The sequence below is a fragment of the Coturnix japonica genome, chromosome 38 (genome assembly GCF_054131305.1).
Source record: "Coturnix japonica strain WE chromosome 38, WE-NBRP24, whole genome shotgun sequence".
Classification (NCBI taxonomy): domain Eukaryota; kingdom Metazoa; phylum Chordata; class Aves; order Galliformes; family Phasianidae; genus Coturnix; species Coturnix japonica.
In genome coordinates, this window is record NC_140700.1 from 5,009,100 (window position 1) to 5,027,122 (window position 18,023).

At 53.0% G+C, this 18,023-nt stretch overlaps 2 protein-coding genes across 23 annotated transcripts in view; both read right to left on the reverse strand.

The window, feature by feature from the left end:
* SCUBE3 (signal peptide, CUB domain and EGF like domain containing 3) overlaps positions 1-175 on the reverse strand; it is a 36,630-nt gene extending 36,455 nt beyond the window's left edge. For 3 of the 10 annotated variants that reach the window (XR_014938794.1, XR_014938795.1, XM_085527235.1), the window contains exon 1: positions 45-175. The gene's annotated coding sequence lies outside the window, so the exon portion shown is untranslated. The remainder of the gene's footprint in view (positions 1-44) is intronic. The other 7 variants (XM_085527232.1, XM_085527229.1, XM_085527227.1 and 4 more) reach the window with 3 other exon arrangements.
* Positions 149-18,023, reverse strand: part of ANKS1A (ankyrin repeat and sterile alpha motif domain containing 1A) — a 63,884-nt gene continuing 46,009 nt past the window's right edge. For 4 of the 13 annotated variants that reach the window (XM_015885144.3, XM_015885141.3, XM_015885149.3 and 1 more), the window contains 12 exons: positions 14,341-14,447; positions 10,585-10,683; positions 10,289-10,441; positions 9,864-9,971; positions 8,755-8,916; positions 8,531-8,656; positions 8,259-8,330; positions 7,775-7,861; positions 7,517-7,654; positions 6,862-7,032; positions 6,372-6,470; positions 5,433-5,723 (listed from right to left, as the gene is read on the reverse strand). In XM_015885144.3, coding sequence (XP_015740630.2) covers positions 5,604-5,723; positions 6,372-6,470; positions 6,862-7,032; positions 7,517-7,654; positions 7,775-7,861; positions 8,259-8,330; positions 8,531-8,656; positions 8,755-8,916; positions 9,864-9,971; positions 10,289-10,441; positions 10,585-10,683; positions 14,341-14,447 — 1,442 coding nt within the window. In that variant the 3' untranslated portion in view covers positions 5,433-5,603. Of the gene's footprint in view, positions 3,211-5,432; positions 5,724-6,371; positions 6,471-6,861; positions 7,033-7,516; positions 7,655-7,774; positions 7,862-8,258; positions 8,331-8,530; positions 8,657-8,754; positions 8,917-9,863; positions 9,972-10,288; positions 10,442-10,584; positions 10,684-14,340; positions 14,448-16,984; positions 17,121-18,023 lie in introns of those variants that run through there. The other 9 variants (XM_085527224.1, XM_015885148.3, XM_085527225.1 and 6 more) reach the window with 6 other exon arrangements.

Genomic DNA, 18,023 nt, shown 5'->3' on the forward strand with positions numbered 1-18,023 from the left:
AGTAGCTGCAAAAAGAGCAGCCCACCCTCACCCTTTTCTCTTACCTGCTTGTGCTGCTCTGGTCAGGCAGAGAAGAGCCCTGCTGTGATGCAGGTGAACACGAGGGCTGCTGTGTAACACTCAGGTCACAGTAACGACACGGCAAACGTGTGTCTAAGTCTGTTTATTAATTCAGTCTGTTCTAAGTTGTACAATTATGAAAACAACAAAACGACTGCTGGAAGCCCAGGAATATTTACAATCTCGCCTTGTTGTCGTGAGGTCAGTCTATGTTGTTGCACAGATCGGTTATGTTTGGTACCACAAGATGTTTAAAATTCAGACAAATTCGAACAGATTAACAATTGTATATACAGGAAATAAAAGGAAATTCAAGTATCAAAATACAGACAGATTAAATAACATTTGTATTACAAATCAGTCCCACTGTCATACATCACAATTAGCAAAAATGTCTACATTGCAAACTGAACTCTGCCCTGTTAGGGAATCTCAGGTTATTCTTCCACGGGTGAGAAAAGTGTCTGAGCAAGACCTGCTTTGTAAGGGCAGCACATGTACTTCCTTTAGAAAGAGAAAAATAAACTGAAAATGCAGCAGGTGATGCCAATAGGAGACCTGAAAGGGAGACTTGTTGCAACAAGACAGTGCTGCAAACACTGCGCTCGCTGTAAAATAAAGACCTGATTGCATGGGAATGATGCAAGCAGAAGAAAGGCAGAGGAAGTTCTGCTGCTGGAAGCTTCTGAAGTGGGGTGGAAGGAGCATTAAAGCAATTAAAGTCACATCAGCTGCACACAGAACAAGTTGTTTGGAAGTACTATTTGGCATCTGGTCTGTGTCCCACTGCAGCCCTGTGACAGCACCTCATTGCATTGGAGGCACGTCCTGTTCGGTGCCGTGTCCTCCCCCCAGGAGGGAAACAGGCACAGATCCCACCCAAACTGCATCACTTGTTTCTCCTATAAAGGAAAATCCCAAAGCAAGTTCAAACAGCTACAAGGAGCTTTTTTGCTTTTTTTTTTTTTTTTTTTTTCTATTTTTGTAAATACAAAATTAAGGATAAAGCAGCTTCGATTTGGAAAGTAAAAAAATCCATCCCCTCCTCTACTGAAAAAGGAAGAACAAACACAGTTGATCTCTCGAGTTCTCAGGCTGGACATGCCCAACTGTGAGTCTGTGAAACAAAACCCAGGGCAGTGGGTGTCCCCAGGCAGGCAGTGGGCAGTGAAGTGCATTGAGGTTCTAACCAGCACCAGCAATGCACTGAACTTCCCTCCAGACACCGTGAAACCCTGCGGGGAGGAAGGGCCAAAATACTGTGTAATGGATGGGCTCACAAAGCACCAGGAGCTGGCGACTGGCACAGCCCAGGATCAGCCTCCAGCATGTGAGTACCTCAAAAAAACCCCACTGAAACGAAAGGGGAAGATGCACTGCCAAAACAACCGCTGTCTAGGAAGTGAGAAAGAGTATCTGGCTAAAGAACTGCTGGATCACTAAAGACAACCATGGAATTACACACAGGACTGGAAAGAACCACCAGGGTCACAAGGTCCAGTCCCCTGAAGATTGGAGTCTTCATCACCACTTCACCTCCAAGCCAACCTTCACAAAGCTCGTGTCAGAACAGAAGGGTGTCCCTCCTCCCAAGCAGAGGTTCAATTTGCAATCTCTCCAAAAAGACTTGTTGCCAACACACCAAATATTTACACTTACACCAGTATGAATTGCAACATACGCATAACAAGGAATGTTAGGTTTCCTAAATCCATCGATGTAAAAAATAATAATAATAATAATCTCCGCTTCCCCCTCATCATGTACAGGTCTGTGCCCTCGGGATTATGGTTCACTTCTCTCCTAGTCCTCCTGGCTAGGGAGACCTATGAAGTCCTGACATACAGCAGCAACAGGAGTTAAACAGACATTATTAGGGCATATCGTTCTGATAAAGCAGCAGGACACCACATCCCCAACCACCACCACAACTGTGGAGATCCTAACAAACGTGCTGTGCTACATTTTTTGCCTTGGAAGAACTAAAAATCACAACCCTCCTTACAGCCCCTCCCTCCAGGGGAACAGAGCTGTGAAAACACATCGGCCACAGCCAAAACTACTGTTAAATCCCAAAGGGATTCAAAGAGAAAGCAAGCAGGCAGCACAGCTCTGAGATGGCAGCGCCTGGGGGCCAGGCCACCATGGGTTGATATGATTCCTCCCAGGGTATGGACTGTGCCAATGGAATGCCCAAAACGTAACTCCTCTTCTGTTCGTCTTCCGAAATGGTTGCACTGATTAAATAATGAGCTAGTATTAAAAAAAAAAGTGCTAAGTCACAATTGAATAAGCTTAAAAAATAAAAACACCACCCAACCCTTCAGGGCATAACTGCATTTAAAAACGAGACAGGTGCACAAGAGGCTGGAGAAGGGGCTCCTCTCCAGGGATTCAGTGCGTGAATGGGAAGAAGTTGTGTCCTTGCCATAGAAATGTCAAGTATTGCAATGCAACAGTTCTCTGTAGGGAAGCAAGCTTTGTACCATCAGTAAATGCTCGGCCGCAGCCACTCTGAGGTGAGAGATCCTTCGCAGACTTTTCCTTAAGTGATTTCCATTGGCTATAAAAGCGTGGAGTGGCTTTGCAAAGGACACAGACTTACCCTGCAAGGCTTCCCACACCGGAGGAAAGGATCTCCAGGAACTGGGCGTTTCTCCGCTGTTCACCCAGAACTGAAGCAAACTGAAGTACCGTAATGGCTGCACACACCGCTCCCACCGGTAAGACTTTCTATTGTACTCCTTGTTGGACTGCGCAGATCCTCAGTAAATCATTGTTTTCCCCTCACCAAAAAAACCCCACTGCAGTGCTACATTTAGACTGTGAACTGGATTTGCTCTTTATCATCTCGCGTGTAAAAAAGAAACGGGTTGAAAGCAGTTTGTCTCACACTAGAAAACGTGACATCGCTCGGCCTCAGAAGTCTCAACTTTCCTTTGCTAGAAATGGAGAGCTGCTTTTCTCAGCTGGTGGCTGGGATCCCTTTCCCCCTCTGCTTTGGGAGCCCTCACTGAGCAGCCATGCACACCCTCAGAGGCAGACACCAGTGCCAGATGGAGATGGTCTTCATGTCAGCAGGCCGCTCCTTCTTAGGTCTCTGCCCCGTTACTACATTTCCGTGGTAGGAGACAGCTGCCCGGAGCTCAGCTTTTCAGAGGCAAACAGAAAGGAAGATAATGGAATGAATGATTTCCGAGTCATACAAACACAAGTGCCGGGACAGACGAGGCGTGCGGCCAGGAGATGAGACAACCGTGAGGGTTATGGATGCAGAGGAAGCTTTGCAGTTAGGCAGGGCTGCCTGCCACCCCGGCTGGGGCAGAGTCACCCTCAGAAAGGCACATGCACCAGTGAGCCGGTGTCAGGAGGAACAGACAGATCCCAGCTGAAAGCAGGGGGGAGTGCAGAGCTCAGACCCTCCAAGAGCAGGCATACGTCTGGGCAGCTGCACAGTAAATGCTGAACTACCATTGCTATCATGAACTCAGCTCATGATCCAAAGGATAGAAATGCCTCAGGGCACTCTTACAGCTTGGAAAGCCACTGAGCTCTGCAGACACTGCAGCATTCTGGGCATGGCAGTGTGACCATTGGCTTTATGTTAAGAGCTTCCTGACACGTAAATTGCACACACACAGCTAAGCTTTGCTTCCCTTGCTTTAAGGCAATCCCTCGAGTCCTCTCATTTGGATTCCTATCAGCCTAGCCCTTGTTTTGAAGTCAGTTTGCCACCCAACGCCATTAAGCCATGAAGGATTTGAAAGATCAAACCCATTCCTGAGGAAGAGCTCAATAAAGATGTTGAAACATCTGATTTCATCACAGGGCTGGGGAACAGAAGCCCAAAGGCTGCGGTGGAGCTTAGGAGTGAGAACAAGCAAGTCCAGGTAACAGGTGTCAGCAACTCAGGGATGCTCTTCTGACCATTCACTTCTGATGGCAACTGGTGATTGTGAAGGGAGATTTGGGGTGAAATCTAAGAATTATTTTGCAAGCAGAACATTACATTACGCTGCTCACAAGGAGCTGGGCTGTGAGACAACATCGCTCCGGGACTAAGAGCTCCGTTCTCTGCTGGAGAGCAAAGCAGAGCACAATGGATTTGCTGCCACTGTGTGGAAGCTGCAATGCTTTTCACTAAAGGGCCCTCAAGCAGCTGTGGGGACAGAGAGCCTCAGCCCGAGAGGTAGGTATGTGTGTCCCCATCCTGAAACAGGGAAACTGAGGCAAAGAGCGGCTCAGTTGTTGGGACACAGCAAGTTGGGGAGAAGCAGCACTGGGCTGCTACACATACAAACAACTTCCAGCCATATGCTGGAATCAAAAGTGGCTTCTACCAGGATACACAGCAATGGGGATGTTCTCCCCAAGAAAAAACACGTGCACTTGGGAAAGTGCCAGGGCAGGCTGAGGTGCCTGCTGACACGCGGCCATTTCTAACCAAAATCCTTGCTCTCATGGATGAAAGGCAACAGATGTTCCAAGATATCTACAGCCCTCATCATGCAATGTTTCTAGACTGTAAATAGGCTTTGGGTCGGCAGCAGACTGATTTCAATCACATCCCTCCCTTTGGCAAAAACGTGAAACTACAGGAAACGCACTGAGCACAGCACAGCTCTGCCTGCTGCACCCCCAGCAGCACGGTTCAACCACTGCTCCGTCCAGCATGGGGCCAGCAGCATGTGCCTTTCAGTGCTCAAGCTCTTTACAACCTGCAAAGTGAGAACTACACCCATAGCTCACAGTGGTCTGGTGAGCAAGAACAGAAGGGCAATGGGGGTAAGCCCTATAAGGGACAGAAATGCACGCAGCCATACAGCTCCTGCAGGGCACTCGCATCCCTAAGAAGGGCCCGAGCTCACAGTGGGAAAGTGGCACCCAGCCCAAGGCTGTGCCTGCAGCAGAGCAGCTGTTCTGCTCCATGGTTTGAGGAGAGAGGCTGTGGGCAGGGTCCCCGTGAGGAAATCTAGTGAAGGTGTTATTTGCAGACAGCATCACAGTGGTTAGTGTCTATTCGAGTGACAGTGAGGAGAGGGGTGACTTCACTGGAACAGTGTGCAGCCGTGGCTCAGTCAGGAAGTAGAGGAGCTAGGAGGAAGGAGAGCGTGCACCGCAGAGACAAGAGGTCTCCATCAGTCCAAGGATAAGAAGGTGAAATAGAAGAAAAGGCCTGGGGAAGTGCCACGTCACCCCAGGGAGTCACAGTGCCAGAGCGAGGGGAAAGATGTGACAACGGTGGGCAGGTTCCTGGCTCCACGTCTTGGATGCCCCCAGCCTGCACCCCTCTGCACCTCCCACCTCACAGGGATCTAACAGCGTGTTACCCTTGTTTCCGAGTAAGGAGAATTCACAGTGTTCAGCAGTGATCAGGTACAAAAGCCGTTTAAGTCTACAGTCTCTTAAGTGCTGCTGCCTTTGACGTAGTGCCTACGCGGGGCTCAGTGCGAGCAGCTGGAGGAAGAGGGAGTTTAGAACAGCAGACAGATCAGATCGCAAAGGCACGGTTAGACTATAGGTGGACACGGGGTTTGTTTGCTTTAGAAGATAGTGGTCTCATACTTAGTGCTGAGGGTCCGCTTGGAGTCCTGTTTGGGGTCCACGACCCACGAGACACTGGCATGAGACTGGGAATCTTGGTCCACTTCAGGAGGCTCCAGCTGGAAATGAAGGAGAGAAGAGAGCATTAGCTTACATGTGCCTGCGGGAGCCCAAAGCTGGGGCAGAGCAAATGGGAATACAGAGCACAGAGAGGCTGCAGATGCCCATCCCCAAACCATGCCATGTGTGCAGGGCTGCAGCTCTCACTGCGGAGGCATTTGAGTCCTTCACAGCTGAAACACTTCTAAGCACATCGCTCTCAGCCCAGCACCCTGGGATTACTTCCTGAGCTAGGCCTGCAAGCCCCCATTAGCATTAGCGAGAGCTTCACCTCATTTCACAACCAAGCATGAAAAATTCAGCACTGCAGAGACGGCACTACAAAAACAAGAGGAGAGGAGACGGCTCCTGGCAGGTGAGCTCTCCCTGACCAAGCAATGCTTTTTCATCCTGTCCCCCTCAATCAGGATCCCAGGGGAAGATTAACGACACCGGGAAGATCAGCACAGTTAGCTGGGAGCTCCTGCTCTGCGTTAGCAGCAGCTGGGGGCAGTGTGTCCCTGGGGTTAATTTGAGCCCTGGGATGAGCTGGGGGAAGGCAGCAGCGAGGACACGGGGCCATGGTGGGAGGTGTGGGGAGCGGTGGCAGCCGGGGCAGCAGCCCAGGTGGGTTGGTGATGGAAGATGGCAGGAAGAAGGGTAAAGACCTTAGCTCCAGGACTAACAGACTGCAGCGGCAGGTAGGAGGGGCGGTGAGTTGTACAGGTGTGACAGTAACAACAGCGGGTGTCGGGAGGGAGCGGCACCTGAGCGGGGGGAGCAAGCAGAACACAGACAAAAGGAGACATTAAAGGAAAGCAATGGCTTATGCAGCAGTCCCTGCTCCTCAGCAGCTCTAAGCTAGGCTCGGTTTGGCTACGGCGGCACTACCATGCTGCAAACTGCAGGTTACCCACTGATCTTTGCACAAGGAAGCAGAGCTGGATCCAGCAGGGCACCCAAACCCCCAGCCCAGGCTACATCCCCTCAGCCTGTTCTACTCTACAGGGGAAGCCCAGGCATGCAGCAAGCCCACACAAGCAAGCGGAGCCACAGGTCTGATGCTACAGGCCATGGGGATGTCTGCACCATGAAGCTTTAAGCAAGCTGTGCCCAGGAGAAAGCCCAGCTCACAGCACCCGGCTCTCATGTACGTACTGTGGATTTCCTCATGCCAGCTCGTGGTTTAGGCACCGGTTTGGAAGATTTTGTTTCAATTGTTTCTCCTGCTGCAGCACCCACAGGCTTCGCTCTCTGGGCCTGGAGGGCCAGCTGGTAGGCAACCTCGAACGCCTGCCCCAGGGTGAGGATGATCTCGTACGTCAGGTTCTTCAGAGAGAACACAGGGAACAAAGAGCTGTTAGTGCACAGGAGCTGCCTACATCGCACAGAGCCCCCGTGCTCCATAGCTGAGACCACCTACAGGCTGCTCCAACCCGTCTGGCATTGTAAAGAGAAAGAGCCCAAATGTTTTGCAAAGCTGATTCTGCCCAGGAATAAAAGCGAGCAATGCTGTCACACTCTCAGTGAATTAAAAGGCTGTTAAATCAGCCTATTACACTGCTCATAATTGAGAGCATATCAGGGTTTTGTTCACAGAATATTCCCCGAGAGGGAAAATCTCCTGCCCTGGTTTATTCAGCACTAGAAATTGCAGTAATGAAGCCATACAAATATTCTTTTTATCAACAGAGCTGCAAAGTAAATGCGTTTTGAGCCAGGACTCCTAAAGGAATCTTTTAGGGCAGAAATGGCCAAGAGAGACCTCTCACTGCAGCCCCAACACCCTCAACTGCAGCCCCATCCCACTCACCACATCCACGGTGCTGAAGACATGGCAGTAGTGGTGGCTGGTCTGCAGGTCCTTGGTGATGTAAGCGAATGTGCAGAGATCCTCAGGGTCCTGGGCAGCACAGGAGATGTTACGGATCTCATGCTCAGCAATGACATTCTGTAGGAGACAACCACAAGCACTCATCACCCTTCTGGGGACAACAAAACGCTCAGCAGACAGTGGTGCAAAACGTGTACTGGGGACAGGGAGCACAGTTTTGAGGCACTTTGAGCTCACCTTGTTAGAGGCATCGATGAACTTCACTCCCTTGTATGTGATGGACAGTATTATGGTCGGGATCTTCTTCATATGCTCTGTGGATTTCTTCAGAAACAAGAACATGCAGGTGAACAGCTGTGAATCAGTGCTCCTTTCCTCACCACCCCCAGTCCTGCTAGCAGCCAGCAATGACCCTCAGGCCCTACAACATCAGGCTTTCAGGGGCTTGAACCAGGAGGAAGAAAAGCTGGTTCTAGTGGAAGCAGACAGAAAGGAATGGGGACCTGATGTTAGACCTTTTGTCCCAGTGAAATTATCTGTTTTCCCACTGCACAGACATTCAAACTATAGGGAAAAGTGCTGATGAGGGATCAGCTCACTGGTTATAGTGGCTCCCTGTGCTGCCCTGTCGGCAGGGTGTGGGAAACTGCAGCATCACCAGCATCCCTTGTTCTGTCCTATGTCACCCACCACAGCTGTGACTGTCCCATGGGCTCCATACCCTCATCTTGGCACAGGCATCCTGCGTTGATTCTGTACCTCGGAGGTCCTTGATCAGCATGGAGCCCAGGTACTGTTTTGGAAGAGGGGATCTGTTAGCACTCATATCCTGAAGGCTTCAGGCTGGAAGCTTTCCAACCCTAAAGCAGCTCCACAACCCAACAGCTGTGGCTGCAGAGGGACAAGTCACACATAGAGCAGGGAGGATTGTGACACCTCCATGTGCAACACCCAGAGCCTCCTCCCCACCTGTAGAAGCCAAAAGCCACTTACATTGGCCTCATACCCGCAGGACTCGAAGATGAGCTTCTCTGGCTGGTGCTGCCAGTTTTGGACTGGTGCGTAGGGAGCAGCCAGGCTGGGAGGGCGCAGGGTCAGCTTCGACTCCCGACGGTCCTCCTGGAAGGGGAAGGAATGCAGGTGTGAAGCCACAGCGGGTCCATGCATCACTGAGCCATACAGAGGAGCCCACAGGATGCACAGCAGCACCCACTGACCTGTGCTTTGTAGCGCTCAACTTTGGAGTATGTCGCCAGCTCGCTGCCACGCTCGTGTTGCCTCTTCCCAGAGTCCATGGAGGGCAGCAGGAGATCAGCAGATCTGCTGCAGGAGTCGTTCTGGCTCAGAGGTGACGACGTCTGGGACATCAAGTCCTGGCACTGGAACAGGCAGACACCAAGAGCCACCATGGTTAGCTGCTGCCACAGCCCCGTGCACACCGTGCTCCTCCTCCGGCTCTGCCAGCCCCGTGCTTTGGTTTCTGGCTGGGATTATTTCTCCCTAGGAACACCAGGAGCTGGCACTGCAGGCTGCTCCTCCCAGCGCTCAACACAAAGGGTGCAATGAGCTGAGCTATCGGGGTCAGCTCCTGCCCTGCAGCCTTCAGGCTCACCGCCCTCACTCATTTATTTCCCATTCAACACCCATTTGCTCCAGGACCATTTGGGGCAGGTGCTTGCCTTGCCCTGCCTTGTCTGAGGAGGGCAGCAGGCGTGCAGGGCATTCTGAGTGCAATGGGCTCCAATGCACCGAGCTGCCCCTTCTGGAGCTGGGGACCTGGCTGCCCAGTGAGAGCTCAGCTCAGATGCCTGACAGCCGGGCTCCTCCCGCAGGCAACGCTCACTGCCTGGACGTGCCAAGCAGGCAGCACACGGAGCTCGCAGCTGCAGCACGCATTAGCCCTATTCAGCGGACTTGCTTAATTTGCCATTGACGTCCTTCCGCTCCCCAGCCAGAGCCGGGCGCTGGAACGCACCAGCTGCAGCACCAGGAAGAGCTGCAAATGGCCTATTCTCTATTCCAGCCAGTGTATCAATCAGCTGAGGCTGCACAAAGAGCTCCTCTCCCCACCACCGCTCTGCCTTCAGTCCCATCATCTCAAGAGGATGTTTGGGAGGAGCTGCCTCCCTCCCACCTGCGCTCTTGTAGTTGGAGCATTGGGCTGAAGCTGCAGGGTTGTACCCTCCTGGCCCCAGGCTCTGTGTGCAGCAGCAGCAACACGAATCCTCTCTTTCTGCTCCCAGATGGCAGCTTTACAGGAAGGATGGTGATTCTGAGCACTCCCCTCTCAGCCAACCCCAGCACCAGGGACCCTGCACAGACTCACTCTCAGCTGGGAGAAGCGGGGTGGCTTTGCTGGGGGCTCCTCGTAGGGCCGGTCAGCCAGCGAGGCGATGATCCTCTTCCGATGGCCCAACAGGTTCACCTTCAGCACCTGGGGGAGAGGCAACGCTGAGAAAGAGAACTGGTGCCAGCGCCAGGAGCTGCACAGTGGTTTGTGGAAGGCAGGGCCTGCAGTTCCTGGGGCATCATGGGGTCATTAAGGCTGGAAAAGAGCTCCAAGTACACCAAGCCAACCCCAACCCATCCCTACTAACTAACCAGTGCCACATCTCCACATGTCCTGAGCCCCTCCAGGATGGTGACCCACCACTCCCTGCAGCCTGTGTTGGTGCAGCACTGCTCTTTCAGGGAAGAAATGTTTCCTCCAACATTCACAACAACACTCCAACACTGACAGGCAACACTCACATTGACTATTTCAAGCTCCCAGAGGTTTTTCACAGTGTCAATAGAGCTGTAGCCGCTCGAGAGGAAGGACTGGATGTAATCCTGCAGCCCCAGCGAGTCGAGCCAGGCGGGGACGGACGGCTGGCTGTTCCCATCACAGCCCAGGGGCTTCAGCTACAAAAGCAGAAAGCAGAGAGGGGTTAAAGCTGCAGGAGGCAAGGATCCCAAGGCTGGAAGCATCAGCAGCTAACACCATGCTTGGCTTTGTGCTCCCCCTCCCTCACAGACACGCTGGGCTGCACCCCGGCCCTGCTCACCTTTGGCAGTGAGCGAGCTGCCTGCAGGAGCTTCCGGCGGTGCTGCGGGTCTCCGATCCCAATGTCCCGAAGGTCCTGGTCCTCCATGACATTACAGCCCTGCGGGGACAGGAAGGTGCACATGGGAGCAGAGCCCACACACAGGGCAGCAGCTGCCCCTCAGATCCCTGAGAAAATGCCATTTCTTTCCAGAAGAGCATGTGAAAGTCACATTTCTCCTCCTTTCCCTGCCTTAGGGGGCAGCCCACCCCAGAAACACCACTATACCTGCACTGGGCTCAGCTCCGCACAGCTCTCAGCTGATCTCATGGCATCACTGCAGACAATGAGCTCAGCACCGCCCTGGGGCCCACCCGGACCCTCCCAGCACTGCGTCCCTCTGCTCCCAGGAGAGGAGCAGGAGAAGGGCTGAGCTGACAGCGCTCCACTGCTCCACATTTTGGTTTCATAAGAGGAAACTCATTAAAATCAGCTGTTGGGCACCATCCTGCTGCAAGGGCATGTGGAGCAGCCAGGGCTCCAGGAAGAGACTGAGTAGGACATGCACCTATCCTCTGCAAAGGGCAGCGAGTGCTTGGAATTTCTCCCCACACTGTCTGTAGCTGCTCAGCACATCCACCTCACTCAGCACCACCTGCTTTGAGTGCAGCATCAGAGCTCTGCCCCCAAAGAGCCGCTGCTCCGCTGAGATAAGTGCCAGGACAGCCATAGAATTAACGCTGTGCTAAGAGCTGCCCGAAGCAATGGTGCTGCCCTCAGAGGCCAGACTGCAGAGAAACAATTATTTAGCAAATGACAGAAGCAAATTAAAGCAGCGGGTGGCCGGGGAGCAGCAGAGTGCTGCAAACACACGGTAGCCACCAGCCCCATGGAATAGAATGGGCATGAGGCTGCCTCCATTCGCCCTTGCTGTGCCAGCGTGCCCCATGCCCTCTCCAGGCTGCCCCTTTCCAGTGCCCGGGTTGAGGTACCGGCCTTCTCCCACCTCTGACATCTCAGATCTGAGGAATACTGCTTGCCATGCAGCGAGGCTTCGAGCCAGTTAAACACTCCGAATCACGGCTTCCTCCAGCGCTCCTTATTTTTATGTGTCACATTAAATTCCCTCAGTGCCAGTCTGTATTCTCAGGGTACTTAACAAGGATAGACAAAGCGTAGCAGCTCTGAATACATCATTACAGCCCATTGTGTACGAGCTCTGCTCGGAGGAGCGTCCTTTAAACCCATCCGGATTTCATCTCCAATGAAAAAAAATTAATAATCTGCCACTAAAATAGACAATTAAATGCAAACGCGCTGGGATCTTTTAACCTTTGCCAGCAGAGCAGCTGAGCTTTGTTCTCAGGCTGCGTGCATTTAACACGCCCTGCAGACAAAGCTGAGGCCCTCCGTGCTGCCTCCCAGCCAGGGTTTGGGTCAGTGCTGTGCTCCTGAGGCTCACCTGCAGCACCAGCAGCCCCTGAGCTGTGGGGTTCCAGCCACGAATCCCAGAGCACTGCTGGTTTGGAGGCAGTTTTTCTTGTGGTTGGTTTTTACCAACACCAAAGGTCCCCATGCCCAGCTCAGACATCACCTCCCCAGCACCACGTGCTCCTGGCCCCCCGCACCCAGGTCTGGGTCCTCCAAGGACAAACGCCTGCAGCAGAGGACAGCTGTGAGCACCTCTCTGCTGCTCTGATCCTCCTCGGCTCAGAAATGCCAACTGGAATCAAGAAAACTTTCTGAAGACAGAATTGAGATTGTATTTGCTGTGACAAGTGCTGCACCTTGTGCAGGCTGAGCACAGCGCAGGGTGCACGGGGCCAAAGCTCTCCCTGTGCTCCTCCCCATCCCACACCTCTCTGCTACCCCCAGCTCCAACATTAAAGCTCGCCTGGTCCACCCGTGGATAGCCAGCTTTTGGAGCAGGGTTCTGCTCCAGGACATGGCGCTTCGCATCCTGCGCTGTAATTAAGCAGCCTGCAAGACTCCAGGTTTCTCATTAAAGGAAAAAAGCACAGTCGGAGGGGTTGCGCTGCACGACGCAGTGTGGGCTGGGTGACCCTAAAGAGGAAACGTGCCAAAATCTGAGCCTCTGAAATCTGCCAGCATCTCCGCTCCAGCCGGGCGCTCTGCAGGCGCTTAACTACCCAATTTTCAGATGCTGCTTCTTACCCAGAGCCTGGCTCCGGTCCATTCTCTCTTTCCAGCTAAGGAAGGGCCCAAGGCAAAGAAAGTTCCATACAGGACACGCAGTGCTCCCCAGCCAGCAGTGCAGCACAACGAATCCCAACCAACTCATCATTGCGCTGCCTTGTTACCAACCCACGTATTGCAGACAGAACTGCGGGGAAGATTGGGACCAGAACGTGTTTGCTATTAAAAGCAACAGATGCAAAACCCAAACACAGCTTTCCCAGACTATGAAGGCTTTAGCAAACATCCAGAGCAAAGCGCCTTCAGCTGGACGAGCCAAAGCAGCCATTTCTCACAGATTAATGCACACAAAGCTCCTTTTTTTTTTCCCTTCTCAGTAAATTCAAGGCAGTTTGTATCTTGTCAAGGATTTTGCTGCCTCTGCTTTTGTTTTACGTGAGCCTGGATGTGGGAGGCAGAGCTACAGCCTGAACAGGGATAACACACAGCCCGTCCTGAGACAGTGGTGGCTGAAACCAAGTTCTCTCCTTCCCTGTGCTGTTTGGAGGTGCAGGTTTGGGCTCAGTTAGCCCCACTCCACTGCCCTACATCTCCCCTGGCCCCACATCCAGCCCCATCTCAGAGCCAAGGGAGCAACAGCAGTGCTTGGCCACAGGAATAGACATCTGTCAGCGAACCTGTGGGGTCTGCCCTGCCCTTGTTGGAAATGAGGGGATGAGAAGCACTCCACAAGCTGAGGGCACAACAGTGAGACCCCAGAGCTTCCCAAAGCAATGACTGCACAAAGGGCTCCTATGAAAATCCCAGCTCAGCGCACTCATTTTTGCTCCCTTTCTCCCCCCACGCTCACACTGGCAGCTCAATGATGGGGGGAATTGGTCACGGTTGTCAAATCTGGGCAATTTTATTGAGAGGGAAAAAATATTAACTGCTCCTTTAATGGCTTTTTAAATGTTTATTGGGCCAGGAGCTACTAATGAATCACACGTGAGCATTCTCTAAAGTGCTGGCCCAGAGGTGCCCCCGCTCCCTTCCCAACACAGCCACCATCAGCCCATCCAAAGGATCATGTCCAGCTTCAGCAATTCCTTTTGCAAAACCCAAAGGCATTTCTTTAAGCCCCAACAAGGCGCAGCTCCCCATTCCCAGCTCAATGTCCCACTCCAGGTTCTGAGCTCAGCACCATTTCAGCACACCACTTACTGGAAATCCCTACCATGTGAAACACGAGCCTGCTCTCATCGTTAGGTTTCAGAGCCAGCAGTGCCAGGGCAATTATGGGCAGCTCATCAAGCCCTGCTGGCGAGCTCAGAGCAAGGATAGCAACAGCAAGGGGCCTCCCACCCACAGCACAGCCTGCTTTCTTCACACACCAACAAACCTCAGTCCCCACTCCTCCAGCAAATCACACAGCAGGGATTTGAGGCGGCAGAATCAAACTTAGACCAGAAAGACACCGAAAAACCCAAACCCGTAACACCCAAACCAACACAACCCTCACATCTTCCTTCACTCCAACCTTCTGCACAGCCCTGAGCCCACCCAGCTGTGCCGCAGGACCTGAAGCAGGGAGGGCCCAGCATCCCACCATCGACCTGCGGGTCCCAGCCCAGCACTTACCAGGAAGCGGACATCATCAAAGCCGTTCAAAAGCAGCTTACTCTCGTACTGCTGCAGGCCGATGGACTCCAGCCACTCCCCCACGCTCTGCTCCAGCATCCGTGAACCTGACGAGAGAGGAATCGGCAGACGCTTGAAAAGGGAAAAGCTGTTAAGGCGGTAGCAGCGGCACTCTGAGGAAGACAGATGGCATTGCCACATCATAGTCATTACCATCGAGAAACTCAAACAATTACACTCAGAGTACAATCAATGGGCTGGCAGACTATTCCTCCTGTGTGCACAGAGCATGGACAACAAGCCTCCAGCACATCCAAAGGCTCCGGGTCTAATCGTATCCCAGCGAGCACTCAGAAAGGAACCCCGAGCAAAGCGTCCTGGGAGCAGGACATCATCACATGCACCGCCTGCAGGGCTCGGGCAGTTCCTTGCCAGGCAAACACACACAGCCCAACCCCACAGTGATGCTGGTGCTCTCTTGGTTCATCAGAAGGGATGGGAGGAGGGCAGCCAACTTCCAGCCCTGCTGCTCCCCGCCGGGCACGACTGCGAGTGCTGCTCAGGATCACACAGCGCCGTGTGGCTCCTCTGCTCCACGTGGCTTTGGGTGCGCTGCGCTGCCCAGCGGGGCGGCAGGGAGGGCCAGGAGCATCGGGGGCACAAAATAGCTAGAGAGAAAATGCATCTTCATGCAGCCGAGACACAACGCACACAGCGGAGGTTCAGGAAAGCAGCAGAAGCCAGACTAGAGCAGCTGTCCACAGGAAGACATGCAAGACAAAGAAAGCACACAAACTGCAGCAGAAGATAAGAAGGGCTTATACTTTTCTTTCCCAAGCAGTCCTGAAAGAGGCAAACCATGGTCAGGGCTCTTTCTCTCCGTTACTGCATTAGGAGGAGCAGAGGAGCGAGTGACCCCGAGCATGAATCCAAGGGTCCCAACACAGTCATGTCACTGCCTATCCGGACGCATGGCACCTGGGCACGCTGCTCATGCTGGGCTGGCAGAGCCCAACTACCCCTCCACGTGAGCTGACAGCCAGGAGGACAGAGGAACCAGAGCACCCAGTGCTGCCGGCTGCCCGCTGCATGCTGCTGTTTGCCCTTCCTTCACGTTCTTCAGCTGAGCGTGGCTGCTGCATGTGAGCCCCCAGTTCAGAGGGGCAGCAGCTCCAGAGAACGAGGCATTTCAGTTCTTTGCTTAAAAGCCACAAACAAACAAAACGAGACGAGCGAGCACACCCTCTGCTCCTCCTGCGGCAGCTCAAGTCCAAGATCCAAGATCAAGTCCTCTGCAGCTCCCGGTGCCTTTAGTAAATGAGGATCTTCCCAGCAGCTGTACAGACAAGCTTTCCTTCCCTCACTGCTGGGAAGAGAGACGTGGACTTGTTACTTTCCTCTGGAGAAGCTTAAGAGATGACAAGAAAAGTTCAGAGATCTCCTTTTCATCAGGGCATTTGCTATGCAAGACAGCAGGATTTTCTTCAGTCTGCGCAGCACGCCTGTGCTCCAGGGGTATATGCAAAGAAAAAGATGGGCAAGAAAAGAAAAAACAACCAAGACTGAATTTGCTTTCTTTGAAGCTTCAGGTCACCTGCAGCTGTGTGGAACCCTCCGAGCCGTCCTTCCACCCCCGCCCACTGCAATGGCTGCACAGTGCGGAGCTCACGGCGCTGCCTGGAGATGCTCGGGGTAAGGAATCCAGCTGCTCCGAGCGAGCTGGGGTCGGGAGAGCCGGCCAGCCCTGCCAGCACACACTGCAGCACCAGAGATGCAGAGATCACAAAGGGCCGCTGCCTCCCTCCCCTAAAGCAGCCTGTGCAGAAGGGCAGCATCTAAACCTGGTACTGCCGTGCTAAACTCCATCTCGCCCCGGCTCTCCATCCTTCCCTCCTGCGGGTCCTCCCGGTGCAGGCAGTGATGGCGTGTCCTTGCAGAGCTGCAGCAGTGCTTTGTCTGAAGGCAGCCAGCTCCACGCTCGCCGTCCTGCCTGCTGCTCTCGCATCGCCTGTCCCTCCCTTCTCTCCATCCTCTTTTACCCCTCCCAGCTTTTTCATCCAGCAAGCAGCCTTCACAGCAGAAGCCGCAGGAGAGGGGAGGGAGACGGCAGCTTTATCACCCTCCAGTGGAAACGACTGACTTCTCAGTGCTTGCTCGGTGATGGACTGCACGGCTCGGGTTTTCAAAGCAATGATGTTACAGGTCTGCTCTGACGGTTCCAAGTGATTTGTGGCTGCGTGAGAATTAATTTATTGAGAGGGAGGTGAGGAAAGGGCTCGCTGCCTGCTACAGCCTTTGTGGAGGCAGTTGGGATTCTGGCATGGGGGAACGAAACCACAGCAGCTCCTTCCCCTGAGTTCCTGAATCTGCTTTAAAAACATATTATTGACTCCACCTTTTGTACACTCATAAACGTCACTCTGCTCTTACAGGAGAAAAGTCTGCAGTAATGCCAAGCTCAGACTTTCTGGTTTAGAAACCACTCCAAATGAAGGCAAAATGAACGGGGCTGTTTGGAGAGGGGAATGGAGGGGTTAACTGTACAAAGAGAAAGGGAACAGATGCTTTGGACAGCCGACTGAAGCCAGAAAGGTCCATGAGATGTGCATGTTCCGAGGATGACACGGGAGCAGATCACTGCCAGCCTCTGTGCCCCGCAGCAAGAGCCTGATCCCAACTCCTGATTAAAATAAGCTGCTCGTTCTCAGCCAACTCAGCTCCTTCCTTCTCCTCCCGCTCCAGATTTCGGGAATCCTGCCTTTAAAAGGTCACAGGGAGGGCTGGGGAAGGGGAACAGCAGGCAGAACTTGGTTAGAAATAAGCAGAAGTTGAGGGAAGAAAGCAAGGAAAGCAATTTGGTTCCTCTGACAGCAATAGTCAGGTGACAAAGCACACCTTGAAGAAAACAGTAACGGGACAGAGGCACAGTGGGCTCAGAGAGGTTCCTTTACACCTCACTGTTTCCTGGAGGAAGGAATAAGCCTGATGGGCAGCATCACCCCGTGTGCACACAGAGCAGCTCAGCACAACCTGTCTGAGGACATGCAGCCAAACCTCACCAGGAATAAAGGGCTTCAATCCAAGCCAGCCTGGACAGAAGCACTGCCCATACACACAGACAACGTGCAGAAGAAGCAAGGCAGGCATTCATTGCTACAGCTGGGGCTGATGAGAGCTGGAAGCCCTTCAACCTACAGAGGGGGCTATGAGCTCAGGCAGAGCATGAGGCAAGAAGGACAAAGCCATTAGTGCTATCAGATGCAAGAAATACAGCTGGCACCCAACACTTTACTGGAACTAAAATCCATTAGCCAAATGCAGACCGCCAATATTTCTTCCTCTTTTGCCCAGCCAAGCACCAGACACGTTTCTCACATCTCAAGCCAAGTGCAGAGGTAACTCACCAAGCCCCAAAGGTAACTGCTGTCCATGCAGCACACCAACTGCCTGCGTCAGCCTGATTCACTGAGCACAGCACACTCAAATACCCAGATCTGACAAATGCAGCCAGCAGCAAAGCCTGCAGCCCCTGTCCCACTGCCCATGGCTGCAGGGAAGGAAGGGGTGAGCAGGAAGAGGCTGGCAGAGCTTAATACAATGTGTGACTGCAAAGCAGAGGTGCATAGAGACAGACTGAATGCAAGCATCTCTTCCCAGGTCAAAAAAGCCTTTAGGGTGAGGGT